Source organism: Lepisma saccharinum, chromosome 13, assembly GCF_977018435.1.
Source record: "Lepisma saccharinum chromosome 13, izLepSacc3.1, whole genome shotgun sequence".
In the NCBI taxonomy this organism is placed as follows: Eukaryota; Metazoa; Arthropoda; class Insecta; order Zygentoma; family Lepismatidae; genus Lepisma; species Lepisma saccharinum.
In genome coordinates, this window is record NC_139241.1 from 20,118,579 (window position 1) to 20,139,109 (window position 20,531).

General features: G+C 36.7%; 1 protein-coding gene across 3 annotated transcripts in view; it reads left to right on the forward strand.

The window, feature by feature from the left end:
* LOC145996888 (uncharacterized) overlaps positions 1–20,531 on the forward strand; it is a 66,201-nt gene that overhangs the window by 4,230 nt on the left and 41,440 nt on the right. For 2 of the 3 annotated variants that reach the window (XM_083133444.1, XM_083133443.1), the window contains exons 2-7: positions 436–680; positions 3,612–3,653; positions 7,013–7,085; positions 9,628–9,831; positions 13,833–13,955; positions 18,726–18,910. In XM_083133444.1, the coding sequence (XP_082989570.1) occupies positions 3,614–3,653; positions 7,013–7,085; positions 9,628–9,831; positions 13,833–13,955; positions 18,726–18,910 (625 nt within the window). In that variant the 5' untranslated portion in view covers positions 436–680; positions 3,612–3,613. The remainder of the gene's footprint in view (positions 1–435; positions 681–3,611; positions 3,654–7,012; positions 7,086–9,627; positions 9,832–13,832; positions 13,956–18,725; positions 18,911–20,531) is intronic. The other variant, XM_083133445.1, reaches the window with a different exon arrangement.

Here is a 20,531-nt window from a genome sequence, read left to right on the forward strand (position 1 = left end):
CAAACAAATATCTTTAGATACAAAGTGAAACAAGGTGGGTGAGATGGCATCCCTTTAAAATCCCTCAATTTGCCATGGTGTAACACGGTCTTGAATGGGACGAGATTTCAATATGTGCATGATTGTAGATCTGCACACGCGTGGTTCAGTGCGGGCAAATTCCCTGTGACACAAGCCAGAATAAGGAACCAGTTTTACGGTTTTCTCTACGCAGACAGCTGAATACAAATCGAGTTCTGTAATACAACACAATTAATTTTCACACAACAAGAGAAACAACATTTACTGTATCTGTACATCGAATTTAATGCTATAATTTAGCTAAAATATTGTTTTTTTATCTAAATTTCCCTAATTGACCATAAATTAATTAATAATTACAGGTGAATTGTGTCAATATGTGTGTGTAAGCTTTACAATTTTACTTTTTCACAGATTTTTATGGATTATCCAAGCATCGAGATATTATTTGATTCCCTGTTCAATCTCTTTCTTTTGAAAATGATATTCCACTGCTGATACTGTTTTTATTGGAAAAATTATTGTATCGTAAACATCATTTACTGATCTTGAAAGACAATGACCTTAAGTTCTGAGCCATGAAAACTAGATTGGATTGCTTTCAAAGATAATACCCATAATCATAAGGAAAGTTTTTCTGGCATATCAATATGCATAAGGTAAGATATTTTTTTAGAAATTGTCAGATTTGTGCAATTTTTTCTTTGCAAATGAAGTTTGATTGCATTGTATTATTAGTGAATTAATTAAAATAGAGCAATATTGTAGAAGAATGCCTGCCTGCATTTGATTTAAAACAAATTGAAGTATGGTTGAGTGGATTGTGCATCTTTTTATTTCATATCACTTTCTGTCACTTTTGGCTGATCATGATCATGATGATGAGACACTCACAAGGAAACACTCAAAGCTGCAACTTTCAGTGGCAGGATCCTGAGTCCATCATTCAATGCACTTGACCACTGAGAAATCTCTTAGTGAGATCTGGGCAGCCCCCCAAAATTTTAATATTGTGTCTTCCATGAATACAAATATGATTGTTTAGCATGCCACAAAACTAGGTTCTCAAAGCTTGTTTTCTAAAGGGTGTACCAAAAGAAGTAAACCCTTTTGAAACACGAATTATGTCCGTTCTTTCTGTTGCATGTTAGAGCTGTGTGTGTGGAGTTTTGAACATGAACAGGTGGACTAACAAAGTGCTTCCATCGTTGAACTTTACTTTTCCAATGGATGAAGCATTGTGCAAGCACAGCGAGCATACAGATGGCAACTTATTGTTCGCATTGTCCCCTCAAAACATGTCATATGGTGATGTGTTGATCAGTTTCGTGCCACAGGTAAGGTTGCTGACAAGTCCCGATCTGGACATCCGAAATCACCCCTCACTGCATAGAAGATTGAGACTGTCCGTACGTCAGTGTTAAACAATCCCCAGAAGTCACTTCGCCGTTATTCACAGAAGCTGAGTATATCCAAAAGGTCCTTGCGCAGAATCTTACGTGCTGACTTTCACACATATTCCTATAAACTTCAAATTGTTCAGAAAATAATGCCTAGAGACATGCAACAAAGGTTACAGTTTGCACATGAGTTCCTTGTGCTGGCAGAACAACCAAATGGAAACATTAGCTGGCCTCCGAGATCACCAGATCTCACAGCTCCTGATTTTTACCTCTGGGGGTTCCTCAAGGATGATGTCTACCGGAATAAACCAGCAACGATTGCTGCTCTCAAGGACAACATTCGTACAGCCGTTTGTGGTCTCTCCCAGTAAACTTTGGCGAAGGTTATGGCAAGTGTGATGCCTCAAATCCATCAGTGTCAGGATGTGAATTGTGGTGATATGTCAAATGTTATTTTTCACATGATCGTCAAACTGTGGGCTTCCCATAGATATCTCTATTTTTGTTGTACCTCACAAAGTTGTTTAATAATACAAACGGCAAATGGGTTTACATCTTTTGGTACACCCTGTAGTTAAACAATGAGCATTTTGTTGTGTTTATTCCTTTACCTATTTCATCAATTCAGTGTTAATCCTTACCAAAATGAATGGTTATTATCCAAATAACCAGTTTTAAACAATTAATTATAATTATGATTCTAATCAGTATGTCATTATTTATGTCAGGGTGTGTAACAGACAAAAGTTATGTAGCAGACATAAATTGGCTTTAGTAGACCCCAGTCTCTGACATTAAGAGAAATTCTTTATCTTGTGGATTTTTCCACACAGAGCACAAACATAGATTGTCTGATACTTGCTCTAGGAAAGATTAAGGGAAGTGATAAAACCACTGTCTCCTTGGTGAATGTCATGATTAATGAAACAGGATGTGTTCTAGCCAAACAATGTGATTTTCATGTGTGATCAAAGTTGAGCAGGCCAGACAGAGACCATGTGGAGTCCACAGGGATGCAAGGGACATGCTCATGTGTGTCATTTCCCCACACACATTATACAATGTAAATATAGTTGTCTGCATGCTAAAGATATGTGCATAAAAATAAGCAGGACGTCACAGGTTGAAAATGCCGTCATCCAAGCCATTTGCAAGCACGTGCTATCTCAGCCCAGAGCCAAAATGAATGCACCGTAGTGATCTCCCTGATAACTTGTTCACTGAAAGGCAAGACTTCAGGAAAGCACTTAGGTGAAAATGGCCACTGGAGTTGAAAGGTTACTTGAAGGTTAAGACCATCCAATGTGCCGTGTCTGTATTGTCATTTTTAAGCATTTGATAAATACTTATTGAATGTGCCAATCTTACTTTTCCCAGGCAGGCTTTTAACCTTCTGAACTGTTTATCATCACTGTTGGGAAATGACAACAGTGTTTTAACAAATGCTTTTATCTTTTTGACAAGAGCGGATCTCTTCCACTGACTATGAGGAAGTTTTTAGTGTATTCTTACCATTTTAATGTGTTGTGTTTGTCCTGTGCAGGCCCCTTTACAACCTTGCACTTTTTAACTTTTCTCAAGGGGCTTTTTACATCCTTTTTTGCTCTATTTCACCATATACATGAAGGGTGCAAAAAATGTTGAAGCAGCCAACTATTTTACTTCATTCATTCATTCCTTCATTTAATTGTTTTATTTTGCTTCTCTCTCAAGTAGTCCTGTAGCCTGGATTGATGAGCTATAAGGTGTTCATATGTTGTCAATCTGAATCACATCCCTTGAGACAAAAGTACAGACACTTAATATTATGACAACAATACTATCTATTATGACAACAAAGCCACTATTATTGTAATTGGTATCCATAGTAACTTGAATCTTCCAACACTAAAATGAGCAATCTCAGCAAATCAATGTAATCAAGTGTGATAGTATAAATTATACAGTGAAATCCCGATTTTACATTCCTTGATTTTACAGATGAACAAATCATGTTAGACCAGTTTCTAGGATTTTACATTTTCCTGCATTTTAAGTTTTTCACCTTGGTGCCCTGAAAAATGTAAAATTGAGGTTTATGCATCCATATTGTAACTTTTTTTTTATCATTACTTATTTGTAAGATTCCTATTTATGATCAGAAAAGTTTCGTAAAATATTAAACTACTTTTCTTTTTTCTTTTACAGTAATGCATCTGAAGAGATTTCTTCTGCGATATTACCCACCTGGTGAGAAATGAGCATTTACTTTATCTTTATTAACTTAAAAGACTTGCATTCAACATCTGCCAGTATTTTGATAAGTTAGAAATATGGAATTTGGCAATCTGTTTGGTTGTGCTGGTACTTGAATAACTGCAGGTTGTTTATGCAGGAACACACCAGACATCAAACTTTGGTCTTCAGTGTGGCATACCAACCTGAGCCCCACTGCTATTCTAACTATATGCATGCACTAATATTTCTTCAGTAAACTTATTGATATTTTATGCTACTTTATATATGTATATGGAGCATTCCATTGTCATGGGTGGGGCATCAAGACTACATTTTTGTCATTAAAGTAACTGTTCTACTGACAGTTAAGCAACATTTTGCTTGCAGTTTCTGTGCCATGAATTATGAAACTAAACACTGTTGATTAAACATACCTACCCTTAAAATACTTTCCCAAGTTTTATATCTATAAGTCATTAGTCATGGATGGGACCAATAATACACTACCTCTTTACTTAATAACTAACTAACTTTCTAGCCTTCTTAAACCCAAAAGTTTATGGCTGCAGAAACACACGTCTTCCATCTGTCCCTATTCTGGTCAAGATCGATCCAATCTTTTCCATCCTTACAGATTTTCTTTAGGTCCATCTCAATATTATCCCTTCCAGTCTGGTCATCGGCAGATGCAACGATGACAAGCCAAAATTATAAAAAATATTGATTTTTAAATATTTTAGAGAAAAAGTAAAAAATAACTTAGAATATTTGCATATTTGTGCGAAATTAGTCAAGTGACATCATAAAACAGGTAGAAATATGCTAGATTGATTGATTGATTGATTTAGTTTATTTTACTTCGCGTTTTGTGCCTCTTGGCTAATTTGCGAAGATGGGGATGAGTGATGAAATGATGAAATTGATGAATGGACATTCAAAAACAACCAAGCCCGACAGGGATTCGAACCCGGGACCCTTGGCGTCACAGCCGGATGAGCTAACCACTCGGCCACAGGGTCGGGCAGAAATATGCTAGAGATTCGCTAAGTTTCACAAGGAAAGCCCAGTTCTACCCCCCCCCCCCCCCATGTGCCCAACTGTCCCACTACATTTCCTGTTGAGTGCAGTGGTGTCAGGCAGGCCAGGTCATCTCAGAATTCTGCGAATACAAGGTCTTTTAACCTCTAGTTTCCCCCGCTCTTGAAAGTTTGGTCATAAAAGCACTTTTATTTTTCAGCCCCCATGTTTACAACCATCGCAGGATTTCTGTGACATCATCGAGATGAAAGTTCTTAAGAGTGTCTGCTATTTCCAGCACTGTAAAGCAAGCAATGCTCTTGTTTTTAAGAGGAAAACACCTATTGATTAACATTGCAACACAACTTACAGAGAATATATGAAAGTAATGGTGCATTGAAAAAAATATAAGTAAAGAAAAGCATAAATTTACCCACAGTTAGTGCTGGAAAGAATTGGAAAAAGAGCAGTTCCGGGTCCATTATATTTCCTTCATAGTACATATTTCTCCTTTTAATTTTTTGGATCCTGCTGCTCATATATCGATTTCAGGAAAAAAAACATTCTTGCTTTACCAAACACGAAGTACTTCCTGTTGTTTTGTGTTTACTGTGCTTAGAAATAACAAGAATGATCAAGATTTTTGTTCTCGAGGTGACAGACATACTTACTCAGACAGAACCTTTTTCCTAACATACCTTACTTTCACGCTAGGGATGACCAAAAATATCAGGGTTCCGGAAAATTTAAAAATCTCAATTCGGAAAATTTACTGCCCAGATTTCAGAGGCAATCCAAATTTCAGAGAGAGAGGTTTAACAATTTTTCCATTTTTCAGGTAGAATTTATTAACAAAATTTTATCTTCCTTATTTTACAATGATATATACTCGTGGAAAAGAAAATGAATTTGGCCATTCCTGCTTCACACATAGATGGGATCGCATTCTACTCATGCAGGATTTGCTTTTAAGGGAGTTCCACATCATTTTTGGATTGCTGTAAATTAGTTCGTCCATGTTGCTTAGATATTCCAGATATTTGAATTTTTGCATATTTTTAAAGCTAAATCTGTGTAAGGAAAATTCAACATGGTCACTCTGTAATCTTGATTGTTTCCATCTTCTGTGTGTGATCTTTAGCTTTCAGAGCACATATTAATTCCCGGTCAAACCAAGCCGAATATTTCCTTCGTTTATTCCGTGCAAATGGAACAATGTCATCGAATAATGAGAATAGCAATTCATAGAAAGTTTCACACATTTCATCAACGTCGTCTGTCAGCTGCATAATATCCCACAGGTCACGTTCAAGTAGGCTTTTAATTTCAGAGATATTCGCTTTATACGAATGTCTGCTTTTAAAGTTGTGGGCTTGGTGACACAAGATATTGCAATGTTGCATTGCACTGCTATGTGGTCAGAGGGGACTGCAGATTCCTCCAACGACATGCTTGGGTAGGTTTCCATTGAGTTCACAAAAATAAGGTCCAGCAACTGGTCTTTGTGTGTGGGGAAGGGGTTGACTTGAGTTAGGCCTACTTCAGATACCAGAATTAGAAAGCCCCGATTTATGCCTGAATCTTTAGTACACATGGGAAGTAACTTGTTGTCACTGTTACTTCTTAGCGACATTATGGTTGTGAAGTTGAAATCACCGACCAACACTAATATAACATACGATTACAGAATCGTGAGATATTATTATCACTCAGATACTAGAATGTGAATTGCACAACATAACGCATGGCATTTACCGTGGAGAAATATCTCCCCCCTACCACCCTGTAAACTCATATTTTCTCTTCCATTCCTGTTATATGGCCTTCTTGATTTAATCATTCTAATAATATCTGGACATGAATACAAATTATGCAGTTCTAAATTATGTAACCTTCTCCACTCACCTGTCTCCTCATTCATTTTAGGTCCAAATATTTTTCTTTGCTTAATAACAAATTTATTTTAATTCCTGTGAATTGTGAAATGATGAAAAATAAAGAGAGAAGGTAATTGAACTTTGAATATTCTAGTGGAGTTGAGGGGGAAATGTCTAGAGGAGAAATTAATTCTTTTTTGGTGTCATGAGTGGGACACAGTACAAAACAAAAGTAAATCAAAAAGTAAAAATAAACGAGCAATATGTAAAATGCATTAACTTCATTTTGTCCAAATGACAAGTCTAGATTGTTGACTCAAGATAAAATAAAGTAACAGCATTTCATTTAATTTCGGAAATTGAGATTCAGGGGCATTTTGGCATGGAATGTCCCATAACAGTAAATTAGTTATTATAATGTAAGCATTATTAATATTTTTTATGTATTGGAAAAGTGATTTTCTATTTTTGTTACAGGCATTGCACTAGAATACATTCAAGGAGGAAAAGTTAAAACAAAGATGATAGATCTTTTAGACTTTGGTCCATGGTATGTAATCTACAAATCAACTAGAAAATAATATTGTAAAATATTGAAATATTTACACTTTTACAGGTTATCATATTTTGTTAAATCTCTTCTTAAATTATATAATTACATATTATACCAGTTTCCAACCATTGATATGTAGTTTTAAGTTTATTTCTTTGCGGTAGTCTTCAGTATGGAGTTATTTAGTATTTCACACATGACATTATACACCATCTCCATGCTATGAGTGTTGTCGTTTGTAATCAAGGGGTCCCGGGTTCGAAACCCGGTGGAGCCATATTGGTTCAGTTCCCACTTTAAACTGTAGATCCAGGCCCGATTAGCATTACTGTGCATAAAGTGGACTTACAACACTAAATCAATCAATTAGGTAGTAATTTCATCAGTAAAATACTGCTGGACAAAAAAAAATGGACACCTTAATATTTGACATCTGAATTGCAATTACTTATGAATTACGCTCTCAGTTAAGTGTTGAACAATTGAACATTCATTATTGAACATTTTCCATAGTTTTTCCGTTTATTATTTATCTATTTATTTATTTATTTACTCGTATTTACTTATTTGGAACACCTAGTAGGCTCAAAATTAATTTCATGCAATTTTGTTTTAATTTATTGATTTTCAATTCCTGTTGATGTTATTTTGTTTAATGTCTAGAGAGGCATGTATTTTTGTTCATAGTAACCATAGTAACAGATATTATTGATATTGTCATTGCTGGTGTTTTTCTTGCAAGTGTATTGGAAGTTTGCTAGCTTGAAAATGAGACGTGAAGAGGTAGTAAAAGCAGTAGCTCTTCGTGATGATGGTCGTAGTATGCACTATATTGCTAGGGTGCTAAATATAGCATGAAGTACTATCCATGAAGCTCTCAGACGGTATGATGCAACTGGTTCGTATGGTAGAAGACCGGGTTCTGGTCGGAAACGATGCACAACAGCACAGGAAGATCGTTTCATGCGTATCATAGTCTTAAGAGACCGTCATACGACTTCAAATATTGTGGCACGGCATTTGAGAAATGTTCATAGAGCTGTGGTTTCTTCGCGAACAGTTCGTAGAAGACTGAATGAAAGTGGTTTATCATCTCGGAGGCTGGCTACAGGTCCCAGGTTGTTAGCACGTCACTGGAAGTGAAGACTGGAATTTGCTACACAACACTTACATTGGAATGTGGAGCAGTGGGAAAAGGTTTTATTCTCCGATGAGTCAAAATTCAACCTACATTCATCAGATGGGCATGAACATGTGTATAGAAGCCCTAATGAGCGTTATGCACAAAGTTGTTTCGTTGAAATAACATCCTTTGAAGGCAGTGGTGTCATAGTCTGGGGAGGTATTTCTTTCTTTACAAGGACGTACAGAGTTGGTTCTTGTAGGGAATGGGGCAATGACAGCTCGCAGGTATATTACAGAATGTTTGGCAGATCATGTAGTACCATATGCACCATTCATAGGCCCAGATTTTGTTTTTATGCATGACAATGCGCATCCTCACATTGCGAATATTGTCACGGAGTACCTGGACGAAGTTGGGGTTACGCGATTGGAATGGCCACCACAAAGTCTGGACCTAAATCCGATAGAGCACGTCTGGGATCAACTGAAACGACATATCAGAAACCGCGCAATAGTTCCAGAAACAATTGAAGAGCTAAGATGTGCTATTCAAGAAGAATGGGAGCAATTGGACTAAGAAGTGATTGCCAACCTTATTCGAAGTATGCCACGGCGGTTACAAGCTGTAATTGATGTCAGTGCCCTGTCGCTCCTTCCTACTCCCATCTCTGGATAACCTGCTACTAGACAGCTTATATACCCCACCAGTACTAGTTAACAATATTAAAAAAAAAAGCTAAGGATTTATTTTCTAATTTTTTTGGTAGTTTTCTGTAACTTTCGTTTATGTTCTAATTTAACTTATTAACAATAAATTTTAATTTGCTTTCTGTTGAATATATTCAGGTTTTCTTGTTTCCAATAATTTCTGCAACATTTAGTTAGCCTTCGAATCAGAATTTATCATAAAAAAATGCAAGTGTCCGGGTTTTTTTTGTCCAGCAGTGTATTATTGAGTGTTGGAAACAGACATTCAATGTAAAAATGTTAAGTTTATGTGAGAAAATATTTTCAAATCTTTGGATACTGTTAGTGTAAGACAGACATTGTGAAATTATGAGAATGTACTTCCAAGTATATAATTCTTATAATTTTTAACACATGCAAAGTGTGTAAAATAATATAGAATGAAGTGATGTTACTGAGTTGCCAGCCAGAGATGGGAGTAGGAAGGAGTGTCTTTTACCATTTTAACATTTTTTTAACCGAACTTACCTTTTCATGTTTTAAAATCTTGTCTTATCTCCTGATGAAGCCACATGGTGTGGTGGAAGCTAGAGAAAAAAGTAAGGACATGCCAACACTTAACTTTTTTACTTAGTGAAATGATGGCATGTGGTGTAAGTTATGCCTTATAGTTATGCATAGTTGATTTTTGAATGTTTACCATTATTATGTTTTGTTTGTCTTGAAGGTCCGACATCAATGAACTTGCTACAGGAATGACTCAGAAGGAACCACTTTTGACTTCTCGAACGTTAGAGCTTTTAATAGAATCTCTGCAGCGATTACAGAAGAAGATAGGTGAAAATAATACTCGCAATTTTTACAAATATAAAACTCTAAGGACCCACCTCCTCCCACTCACTAATGCTGCATTTGATCGCAAAGGGGCAATGTGAGTAATCAGCAGTATGTTAAAAATAAATGTAAACGTAACAGAAACATCATTAGCTTATAAACATATTGTGTCAGTAGCTTTAGAAGCTTCCTTTATTAGAAAGGTAACAGTTAAGAATGGAGCTTGCAGGATGGATCAATAAGGATTCTTTAAGATAGTAGCAAGCAAAATTATTTAACATGTTATTTTTCGAATCTAATCCAGATTTTTTTTAGTTCTGCTTTGTTTTGTTTTTAGTATGTATACAGGAAGGTATGGCATACTTGTATAACAATTCATTTAGTGCTTAGTAATATGGGGAAACAGGGAAGAAGAAGTACAGAGACAGCTTGATAGTTGGAATGAGGAAATCAGAAGAGCAGGAATGAAATTCAGTTCAGAAAAGAGTGAGGTGCTAGTAACAACAAAACAGAGCCAGAAATGAACCAAGAAAAAGATGGACATGGAAGAGTTGAGGATAATAGGGAGTTTCAAATATCTACGAAGCATAATTGAGAGAAGTGGGAGAATAGATAAGGTAAACAGAAGAGGACAAATGGGTGATGAACTCTATCAAAGCGTTCAAAGATTAATATGGAACAGGGATGTACCTATGAAACTCAAGAAGGTAACATATAACACATACTATGTACCAATAATTACGTATGGAGCAGAGACTTAGACAATGACAGAGAGAGACAAAAGAAAGATGCTGGGCACTGGAGATGAAATTTTTAAGGAGTATATTGGAGAAGACTAGAAGGGAGAGAATAAGGAATGAGGAGATCCGACAGACAGTGGGGGTGGTGAAGCTTCAGGACAGGATAGATCAGGCACAGATGAGATGGTTCGGACACATGAAGAGGATGGATGCAGAAAGACTACCAGTAAGAGCTTACAATGCACAAGGAGTGGGAATAAGGCCAAGGGGGAGACCTATATGTTGATGGAAAGAGCAGATAGTGGAGAGAGTTAGGAGAAGAGGACAAGATTTGAACACCGTTGAAAGAGAGGAGTGGTGGAAGACCAGAAAAAAGTTGAGAGGCTTGACTTCTATGCTGACCCAGCCAGAGGCAGGAAACGGCAGAGGAGGATGATGATGATGACTGCAGGATACAAAATAGTGAGCCTTATGGTCACGTGTGGCTAGGGTGCTGTTGCCATGTTGGACTGATGCTCTTCACCTAGGATTACAATATTATGTACTTTTATGTTATTATTTTATACTTTTTATACCTTATTTTATAGTTTTTTTTTAATTCTGCAAAATTCATAACAAAATTCTCTCTCTTTTTTTGTTGTTGTTGCTAAATCAAGTCTCATCTTTTCAGCAGTTGGATATACTCCATAATCATAAAAACTGAAATCAGACCTGCACACTATTTCCTTGTCAAATGTTTCTAAACCGGTTATATTCTTTTCTCTTTTGTAGTGTTTCCATGGAGTATGAAGTAGACTTCATTTCCTTCCATATTAAGCCCTTTTAATGCTTTGAACACTCATTCTGCCCATGCCACATGTGTCTCATGTCAGATTTTAAACTTGTTTAAAATTAATAGAATTTCCCAGTGCATCAGCTAATGTTTGAAAACAGCTGTACATTTTTCAGGACATATTTTTAAATATTGGGGTAGTAAAATCAAAGATGGTTCTTTCATGGTTATAAATCCATGGGGTCAAGAATCAACCAAGAACCAAATTTTCCCAGATTATTTGACACAATGCTTTTTCATAGGTTCATTATTAATTTTCAATATCTTTTCCCCAAGTAGTATTTAGCTATGGTAATGTGACTTAGCACCAATGTAGAAACATAATATGAAATTTTAAAAATTTTCTTTGATTTGACTATCAATCTTGATTTATTTCATTTTTTTTATTCTAATTCTTTTGTTAACTTTCATTATTGGGAGTTAATTTTTTTAAAATTTCACTATTCCTGAGAGCCCTGTTATTTCAAGGAAAAACAAAACCAATTTCATCTCTCTACAACAATTAGTTCTCCTTCTACTTCTTTTTCTTCCTTTTTTCCATCAGTCCACCATCCAAAAGTGCTTTTAAAACTTGCATTCCAAGAGCCTAGCCAGCATCAGAAACACCTGACAATCTTACATTCATCTAACTTTAGACTAACATGGTTAAAAATAATTTTAAAATAATGGTAGATGAGTGTATCTTTTATTGCCTTTTATCTATATTTTGACCTAGCTTAATGTTTTTTTATACACGGAGAAATTTCCAGGGGGATCCAAAAATATGGCAATCTAAAATAAGGTACATGTTATGATTTTTGTCAAGTTTAATGTTACGATGTAAAGAGACTTAACATGAAATATCATTTTTTTTACAATACATTCACTGTTATTAATATACCCAGTTTCCACATGAACTAAACATTGAAAGTGGACAGACATGCCATATCTGGATTCCTTTACTCCAGCAGCTTGCATCCAAGAGCAACAGTTGACAACATCGACCTACTGGCTCGCTGCAAAATAATGGACACTGAAACCCATCAAGCAACAAGACAACATGTTCCAAAGCGGATCAATGCAACCATAGATAAATGCAGGGTGTCCATGCTAAAAGTATTCAAAAGTTATGAATTAAAATGCCAGAATTACTTGCTGTATATTCATAATCTAAAGCTCAGTCAGAAGGAAATTTCTGCAAGATTTGTTTCGTTACACTTTCGAGGTCACTGGTGCCAGTACATCACCAGTAGTTACACAGAGGCTAAAACTACATAAATTGGCTGTTGTTTTAGTCAACATGTGGATGTCACTTCAATCATCTTGATCTGGTTTTGTTCAGTAATGAATCACACAGGGCTTCCCGATGGCATAGTGGTAACTTTGTCGCCTTGTAATCAATGGGTTCCAAGTTCAATACCAAGTGGAGGCACATGGCACAGTGGTACAGATCCCACTTTAAACTGTACGTCCCGTCCCAATTAACCTTTCTTTGTATAAAGTGGACTTAAAACAATAATTTATTTCATAAAACATTAAGATGCTGACCAAGGCAAACTTTTATAGTATAAAAAATATACATAAAAACGTAACGTTTCCACCCTCTAACAGGGTGTTTTTCAGACGAAACTTCACATTAAATGAATTTATGGAAACGTTACGTTTTTATGTATATTTTTTATACTATAAAAGTTTGCCTTGGTCAGTATTTTAATGTTTTATTAACATGGAAACAAGGCTTAACAGTTTTACCATTGGAAATTTAGTTCAATCAATTATGAATCAACATTTAACATTTAAGAGAATCTTAACAAAAACAATTGCTGCGTTTGGGTTCTGAAGATTCTCGGTAAGTGATAAAAATGAAACAGTTTCTCTAATAACATCTCAGATGATTAAAAACATTAAGTGATAGTTTGAGTATAATTTTGACATTAGTTAAGATACAAAAGGTGTCCACATTGAACTTAATTAGTGTTCATAAAAAACTTTGCAAGTTACCTTGTATAATAATAATAACTATATTTAAATAAACCTTCTTACTGCTGTGATATATGTGTGCATTTGGATATTTTTAGTGTAGACACCCTGTATTTTTTGGGGATCAAATGGGAACTTGATTCTAGTATAGTAATTTGCCACTGCATTTTTGTTCCATTAAATGTGAAAACATTGTCATGTAGATGAAAAAGTTGACTCCGAACAACCACCCACCTCTCTATTCTCTGTCCTGCCCCATGTGTCCATGGAGATATATTGATGTATTGCAACAAATAAAGTAACATTATCTACATATAACAATGTCTTAACAATTTTGCTTTGTTTGGCACTACTGTTGTCGTTATGAAAACACATTGTCCTACAATATGGTTTTCAGTGTGGTCCAAGTGAAATTTAATACCAAACAAAGGTGTTGGTTATGAATACCACAAATTCTATGAGAAAGGTTAGTAACAAATTTGCATACCCACCTTAGATCATTGATTTCATCAGATATTTAATTTTTTTTTCTTTTGCAACTTGTTGATTTTTGTGATATTTTTCCAGGTGCATCACAGGAAGCTATGACAGAACATGCAGGTTGTGGGATGTTGAAACTGGCGAAGAAATTCACACTCTCGAAGGACACAAGAATGTTGTATATGCTGTTGCTTTTAGCAATCCTTTTGGGTATGTTACCATGTATAGTTTTGACTCCTTAGTTTATTGTGTATGGGACTGATGGCCACCTACCACTATGAGGAAATTGCGGAGCTACGAATAACTCTAATGTAACCCGGTCATGGTAAACTACAACAATGAATGGGGTTTGTCGTACTGACCACACGTCACCCCGTAACTGGTTGGATGATCGCCTACCTCTGCCAGGGGTGGTGCCAGGGGGGATGATGGGGTGCCTGCGCACGTCTTAATTTTCTTCTGCACCCCCTTCAGCACCCCCTACATTCAACTAAAAACACTAACCATTAGAGTGTCATATTATGTCATGTCATGTCATATTGAGCGCCGAATGTTAAGTACTGAAGTAAGACCGTTATTATTGCAACAGGCAAGCACTGAAAGATATGCTGATACACATACTTTCCTGCACTGGCAGCATCCTCTGTAAAGAGCAGCGGCTGTTTTTAATTTCATCAGCATTGTTGTTATGAATATTTCTTCGTTTGTTTCTTCAAGTGGTCTGTTTAGTTTTCGATAATTGCCTATAGCTTAATGTAAGTTGTTTATTTTCCTCCTGCTTGACACTGAAGCAAAAATTTCAGCTGCTTTCAGAGGTAAGGTATCGGGAAATTGTAGTTAATGCGAGTTGTAACGTGAAGGGTAGTTTTCTTGCTAACACGTTCTATGTATTTGTTCCACGTAACATGTCAAGTAAACGTACCATTTCAGGCTTTTTTTTTTTTAAAAAAAACTGTTATGAAGATTCCCAATGTTCACGAATAAATTTTACAGTTCGTTGTTGGGGATAGTGCGGCAGAAGGGATTTTAATGAAGACGAATTTGCTGTGCACTTCGCATTTTGTCCTGAAGTAGCAGACGGAAGGTACTATGTATTTTGTAGTACCTTCATTGGTTACATTGAAAAGGTTCAAAAATTGTTTTTAAAGACAAGGGTAATTTCATTTTGTATTTCACTACATAGTTCAATAAGACTGTAACCTGTATCTGAATGTTTGTACTGTATGACCACTATCTTGGAGTATAAGACTTAATACATATCATCATGGACGTCCAGGGGGAGGGCAATGGGGCAGAGTCTCCCTGGAAAATGGATGTCAATCTAAAGTTACATACTTCACACATATAATTTCATTTCAGTCAGTAATTTTTGTTAATCAGAGGCGGCGATTAGGGGTGTAGTTGCTCCCCGCTTTTTTGCTATTTTTGCCCCCACACTATGCTAAATCTTATCTACCAAGGGAAAGTAAACTGTCCTTCCCTCCCTTCCCCAGTTTTGGCACCTTGCTTCCCCAGTTTTGAAAGGTTGCATGCGTGTTTCATGTTTTCTTTATTTTCAGCATCGCACCCTCTAAATTTCTTTCTGCACCCCCTCAGCACCCCTAGATGATTAATCCTGGCGCCGCCGCTAACCTCTGCTGAGGCATGTGGGAGTAAGGCTGGCAGTCAGTAGGTAGGCCTTAACCCTCAGGGACTGTTTTACGATGGGTTAAGACACTGCTATAATAATATTTCAAACTATCAATAACTATCAATCACTCAATAACTGTAACAGAAAGAACAAAATATCTAATTAGTATTCTCCTAAAGTGATGTAAGTGATATTGATCAGTGTATTTGTTGGTCTAGTTTGTTTAACCTAATGTCCTATAAAATAGCAACTTTATGCAATTCCTGATTGACACATCCATTTTCTGTTCAAATCAACAAACACACAGTTTGATAGATACTGATTTCTAAGCAACCAATGTAAAAGTTCAAATTTAGTGTTTAAGAGTCATCCAGAAAGTAAGTTCCGTTGGTGAATTAAGAAAACACAAAATGCAATGGAACAAAACACTTTATTGTACAATGAAGTACAGGCCTTGGACTATGTTTCAACATAATTGCCACCCCTGTTGAGACACTTATCATAATGAGACACCATATTTTGTATCCCCATATCGAAGAACGATGCTGCCTATCTTGATAACCAAGTGGTAACAGCTTGTTTGACCACATCGTTATCTTCGAAGCTCTGGCCAGCAAGGAAAGCTTTAAGGTGCGAAAAGAGATGAAAATCAAATGGGCGAGATCTGGGTTATACAGGGGATGTGGAAATGTTTCCCAGTCAAAGTCTGTAAGGAGTCGTTGCGTTTGCAGCTGCCATATGGGGACGAGCAGTTCCTCATCATGCACATTGTTTCCTTCTTCGTTAAACTGTCCCACCCATCTACGTACCATTGAGGCACTCATCATCTGTTCACCATGCACTTCACCAATTTGATGGTGAATTTCAGTTACTGACACATTCCGTGCATTCAAAAACCATATGACCGAACACACTTCACATGCGGCAGGTGTTTCGATTTTCTTGAACATTATTGCAACCCACTACGAAGAGTCTGCACTTCTGTCTTATCTAACACAAGTAAGCGATGTAAAGATAACACAAATTCAAAAGAATGGTATGAGTTTGGCCGTCACAAAAGGGTACAATATCTATAACAAGATAAAGATTACGCAAATCCATTTTTTGGACTAGAGAAGTGTCACTAGATTGTGGTGTGGATACAATTTGTGGAGATGAGGAAACCGTTGCAGAGACAATAGGGTTATTAGCAAAAGTGGATACTGTGTTAAGTGGAACATGTGTAGCTGTGGTTGAAGGTAAAGAAGAAGTATTTACCTGGGAAAAGGACGTTATACTTCTAGCATGTTCCCAGATAGCACAGACAGCTTGCTGCAAGCATGAAGCAAGCTTACCATGACAAGCTAAGTAGCTAGCAGCAAGCTTGCCATGGCAAGCTATTAGCTGGATGCAAGCTTGCATTAAGCAATCTAGTTACCAGAAGTGGAAGTTGTAGCAAGCTTGCCAAGGCATGCTTGCATCAAGCGTTTCATAACTAGCTGTAAGCTTCCAGAATGCAATGCTCGAAGTAAGCCATAATGTGTATCTTCAAGCTAAATTTATATATATCTCTATACAAACATGGCTGTAATGTACATTGTATACACATACATGCATAACAACAAAACTAGAAACAATTGGGGCTAATTAACAACAAACACCCATGTTTGTAAAGTCACAATTTCTCTTTGCAGCTTGTAAAAACTTTTCGTGCTCCCCGAAAATAGGCAATAGTTAGGCTGAATAGTTCGATGAACAAATCAATTTCAAACTGAACATGGTAATAAATTTTTCTTTGCAGTACTTAGCTCCTGATTATATAGTCTGGGATAAAAATATTTACCATGGGAGTTTCACTTTTCTTCACCACATTTTATTTTCTGATTTTTATTGCAACTTCAATATTCACACATCTTTCGAAGGATAATAAAACACATTTTTTCACTAATTACATACAAAGTTATCCTTATTTATGTTACTAAAACTTTTATTTTACATTTGAGTTGCACTGCCATTTAGTGTACGCCGCATGAAATAAATGCTTCGGTGCTTTATTCACACTGGAATTCATTCCACTGTATTTCAGTTTTATTTCATTTTGTCACTTTTGTTTATGTTTAATAAGTATCTCTATTGTTATATTAAATGTGTGTGTCTATTGTTTTATTTTTTAAAAAAAGCATCCTTATCACATGCATCAGGCTTACGTCGAGCTTGCCATGTCAAGCTTGCTTTGACTAGCTAAAAGGAAGGTATCGCAAGCTTGCCCCAAGCTTATGTGCTATCTGGGTTATACTTCGTCCACTTAAAACAACTGTCTTTTCGCTAATTCTATGCTAGAGGCCATCTTGCGATAATGCACCGCATGGAAGCAAGATAATTTCGCCTTGACGTATCCAAAATTCATAAGTACTTCACCAAATAAATCAAAGTCATACTTCAACCTGTTAATTTGGCATATTTTCTATAACTATAAAAGTTCAATAAGCAGTTTCACTTTTCACTGCCAACACGTAAAGTATTGATACCCCTTGCATACTTTTAAAAAAAATCCAATGGAAAGTTCCAGTCCAGTACGTTACCCTATAACCATTGTACGCCTTATGCAGTTGACTCGTCAAAATCCTGAAGCAGAGTGAATCACAATTATGCACGATCAAGTGCTTCTAACCTACTTTCTACAGATCCCTGTAGATGGCATTTCTAGCAGCGTCGATTAAGAATGTGGTGCCATCTATTGAGAATTTTGTGAACTATGTGAAATCATTCAACTTTTCAACTTGAATGCAAGACCATTTGAGAAGAGGAGTGAAACTTGTAGTGATTTTTAAATACGAATTATTATCGAAATAGATGATATTACGAAAATCACTACAAACTGTCCCACCCATTTACATAACATTGAGGCACTCATCATCTGTTCACCATACACTTCACCAATTTGACGGTGAATTTCAGTTGCTGACACATTCTGTGCATTCAAAAACCGTATGATCAAACGCGCTTCACATGTGGCAGGTGTTTTGATTTTCTTGAACATTATCGCACGAAGAGTCTGCACTTCTGTCTTATCTAACACTGATGTCTCTGCCTTGCCAATGGGTCCAACTATTTGGCACGCATGCACACTCTTTCAATCGCATTGCAGCTGCAGCATAAATTGCAAAGGGAACTTACTTTCTGGACATGCTTTGTACTACATCGCCATCAAATAATAGTTTATTTCAATGTAAATTAAGGATGGAACAGATTAATTGTTACTCTACAGTATCGACCGATATTGCTAAAAGTAGCAGTATTCTATGTGTGAATATTATGTTTGGCCTACTTCTATTTTTATGTGAAGACATCTTATAAATCTTGTTTTCCAGAGACAAAATCTTGACAGGATCATTTGATAAGACTGCTAAACTCTGGTCTACAAAGACTGGGGATTGCTACCACACATTCTGGGGCCACACAGCTGAGGTGGTCACTGTAAAGTTCAACCTACAGGGTGATCTGGCAGCGACTGGCTCAATGGATATGACTTCTAGGATATTCAACATTGTTACAGGTAAAGAATTATTATTTGGCCTTTCATCATGAAAAAGTGCATGCAAAGTATATGCAGTGGAGTATGCAATACTATTATTATTTATTGCCGTATTGGGTTGCAAGTAGCCACACAAAAGCCTTTTAAACACAAAACTGTAAGTATTGGTCTTCTGTATATTATGTCAAGGGTAAAGATCATGTAGTCTAGAGATTGTCAAACTCATTTAGACATGGAGCTACTTCCCATAGTATTTAGAAATACCTGACAAACTGCAAGAGTGACAGATTTTTTTAATTATAATTACTTAGTAAAGGTAAAGTTTCCCATGCATATAGCACCGTGCCTTGAAGGCACACTTAGGGGATGTGGGAGTGGCCCCACACATTCTTGATCTCGGTCATTTTGGAGGTGATGTGATTAGCACCATGCTCTGGCAGCCTTTATCCCCCACAGTTGCCCCCAGGTGCCCATTGATTTGAGGCTGTGTGTACCTCAGAGCCACTTTATGCTGGGACAGGGCCGGAAAAATTCCAACCTTAGATCACCCTGGGAATCGAACGTGGGTCATCTCCCATGTGCAGTCAGATGTCCTACCGACTAGGCCATCGTGGCTCTTGGTTAATTAAAAAGTAAGATGCAATGAAATTATTCCTTTTAACATACAGGTGGAAGGTATAATGAAAATGTGGCATGTTAAATTTCTATTTGCAAGATCTTTAACATTAGAACATTTTAGGGAGATTTCAGACTAGAGCGACAAGTGACACGGAGCTCTTCAGTCTGTAGGCAAGCATTCACCACACATGCATGAACAACAGACCGAGGTGACCCAATGAACACCATTGACAGAATGGCCCAGTCTGAATGACACGTGCAGCTTGTCGTGTCTCTTCCGTTCAAAAGGTTGCATTTATTACTGATGGTTTGCTTCCAAGTGACACCTGTTGGTTTTCGCTTGTTGCATGTCACTTGTGACTTCACTCTGAAAGCTCCCTTAGATACGTCACACTTACTAGTTTCTGAGTTACTGAAAAAACACTTTAGATTGATTGTTGTCTTTCATGGCCAGACAGGTTCTTAACTTAGGTTGACTTGCGCTACTATTTGGTAGGTTTATCAGTCAACCAAAATTTGTCTCATACCTATGGAAATTACTGAGATACTGATAGTTGACCTGAGGGACAGACATGATCAGTATAAAAAGATACATTTTTCCTATACTGTCTCATTTTACGGTGCTCTTACTGTTTCAAGAGTTTTTCGCGGTGCCCAAGTCAGAATGTGACCCTATCTAACACTTGGTATGCTCAGTTAGTGTGGTTAGGTTGCTTGCCTTAAGTTAAAAAATAAACACATATTTCAAATTCAGATACATTTTATGTGTAAAAAGTACTAAATAAGCACATATTTGGAACAATCATATCATTGATTGAATTTACAATTGTAATTAGTGGGACAATGCTCACTGCATATCTTCTCAAATCTTGGTATCAGCCACTCTCATTTCCTGTTCCACATGGAGATTTCTGCACGATACTTGCTCTTTATCACAGCAACCACCAAATATTGGAACATTTAGCGGCACTCCTGTAAGCCAGCCATGGTGCCAAAGGATGCTGTGCTGCACACTTTGGGAACC